Source organism: Dendrobium catenatum, unplaced genomic scaffold (assembly GCF_001605985.2).
Source record: "Dendrobium catenatum unplaced genomic scaffold, ASM160598v2 fragScaff_scaffold_716, whole genome shotgun sequence".
In the NCBI taxonomy this organism is placed as follows: Eukaryota; Viridiplantae; Streptophyta; class Magnoliopsida; order Asparagales; family Orchidaceae; genus Dendrobium; species Dendrobium catenatum.
This window is the reverse complement of record NW_021319178.1, coordinates 14,328,137-14,330,215: the sequence shown is the minus strand read 5'-3', so window position 1 is coordinate 14,330,215 and position 2,079 is coordinate 14,328,137. Positions and strand designations below refer to the sequence as shown.

The 2,079-nt window shown below is 51.9% G+C and overlaps 1 protein-coding gene across 1 annotated transcript; it reads right to left on the bottom strand.

Moving 5' to 3' along the window:
- Nucleotides 1–54: 54 nt before the first annotated feature.
- On the bottom strand, nucleotides 55–1,843 carry LOC110108841 (UDP-glucuronate 4-epimerase 6-like). The gene has a single exon (XM_020839671.2). The coding sequence runs from the start codon at nucleotides 1,730–1,732 to the stop codon at nucleotides 371–373; it is 1,362 nt and encodes a 453-aa protein (XP_020695330.1). The 5' UTR covers nucleotides 1,733–1,843; the 3' UTR covers nucleotides 55–370.
- Nucleotides 1,844–2,079: the final 236 nt, after the last annotated feature.

Genomic DNA, 2,079 nt, shown 5'->3' with positions numbered 1-2,079 from the left:
CTAAAATAAAATAAAATGACAGATAATTTAAAATTTATCAAATAAAAAGATTGATGCTAAAAAGCCGCAAGATTTGCATCCTGGGCACTATTAAGTATTAACCATAAATTTTCATTTAACACCTCCAAATCCTTCACAATTACAACAGTTTAATACAAAAGTAAAAGAAGAGGTAAGGACTTCATCTTTCTTTCGTTCCGTCCCCTTTCATCTTTTACCGGAACTTTTATTTTAATAATTTTTTTTATTTTCATTCTAATCCTTATGATATCTCAAATCTCAAAACTATAAAATTTAATGACAAAATACACACACACGGCTTAAAATATTATTTCACATTTGCACAAATGCCCTCCTCAGTTTCGCTAATTTACAGCCTCTGCGCCGCCACCGCCTGGCCGCTGCTGGGCTTAAGCTTGATCCCGTAGTAATGAACGTACCATCTGACGAACTTCCGCAGCCCCGCGGCGAGGTCGGTCGTTGGATGGTAGCCGAAGTCGCCGGCGGCGAGGCTGACGTTGGCGTGGGTAAACGGCACGTCGCCGTTAGTCGGCATCGTTACAACGTTCTTCTTGGCTTTGACGCCAAGAAGGCCTTCGAGAATGGAAACTAGCTTTGTGACAGGGACGGGGGAAGTATTGCCAAGATTGTAAGTTCGGAGTTGGGCGGGGCCGGACTTCGGGCCGCCGCCGGGAGAACCCGTGCTCTTCTCGGCGGTGTCGAGAGCGCCGAGACAGCCCTTGACGACGTCGTCAATGTAAGTGAAGTCGCGGGCGACGTCTTTGCCGTCGGCGGTGCGGAAGATGGTTATGGGTTTTCCGGCGAGGATGGATTTGGTGAAGAAGAAGTAAGCCATGTCGGGTCGGCCCATCGGGCCGTAGACGGTGAAGAAGCGGAGGGCGGTGAGGGAGAGGCCGTAGATGTGGTTGTAAGTGTGGGCAATGGCTTCGCCTGCTTTTTTGGTGGCGGCGTAGAGGGAGGCGGGGTTGTCGGTGGGGTCGGATTCGGAAAATGGGGATTTTTTATTGAGGCCGTAAACAGAGGAGGAAGAAGCCCAGACGATGGCGGGTTGAGGGTCGGCGGATTTAGCGGCAGATTCGAAGAGGGAGACGAGGGCGGCGACGTTGGAGGAGATGTACGAATGGGGGTTTTTGGCGGCGTAGCGGACGCCAGCTTGGGCGGCTAGGTGGAGGACATGGGAGAAAGGGTAGGATGAGAAGAGATGGGAGAGGAGAAGGGAGTCGTTGAGGTCGGCTTCGAGGATGAGGATGGAGTGACGGGCTAAGAGGGCTTGACGAGCGCGTTTTAGGGAGGGGTCGTAGTAGGAGTTGAAGTTGTCGAGGCCGACGACGCCGTCGCCGCGTTTTTTGAGGGACAGGGAGCAGTGGGTGCCGATAAAACCTGCGGCGCCAGTGACAAGGACGGAGAGGCCGGAGGAGCGGCGAGGGGTGGCTGAGAGGCGGATTTGACGAGAGAGGGAAGGGGAGAAGGAAGGGGGAAAGGATGTAAGGAGGCTGCGGTGGGGCGAGGAGAAGGAGGAGGGAGAATGGATGGAGAGAGGTAAAGGGTAGTGGAGGATGAGGAGGAGGATGAGGAAGATGGTGGCGAGGAGGGTGGCGCGGAAGAGGAGTTTGGAGGAGGCGGAGAGGAGCTTGGCGCTGGAAAGGCGGCGAAGGTAGGAGTTGTAGCGTTCGAGTTTATTGGTTTTGCTCGTGTCGGCGGGAGAGGCCATGAGTGGCGGTGGCGGTGGCGGTGGCGGTGTGGCGGAGGAGTGGGGAAAGATAGGACCTTTCGCTCACGGGAGGAGTGTTTGATGGTCCTGAAGAGGAAAGAGAAGGGTAGTCTAAATTTAAAGACAGGAGAGAGCGAGCCAGCGAGCGAGAGAGAGAGAGGAGAGAGTGGGAAAGCAGTACAGTGTGAGGCTGTGAGCAGGGAGCAAGGTGTTGGACCCGGTTGGTTGGATGCCAGTTCTTTCTCTCTCTTAATGTTGGATTTATGTGGAAAAATTTAAAGTCAAATTATCATATTCAAATCTATTAAATTTATCTCACATAATATATACATAATCATTTAATATTT

Bases quoted from the DNA above. Each gene is read 5' to 3' on its own strand.
- LOC110108841 (XM_020839671.2), bottom strand. From the start codon at position 1,732: ATGGCCTCTCCCGCCGACACGAGCAAAACCAATAAACTCGAACGCTAC.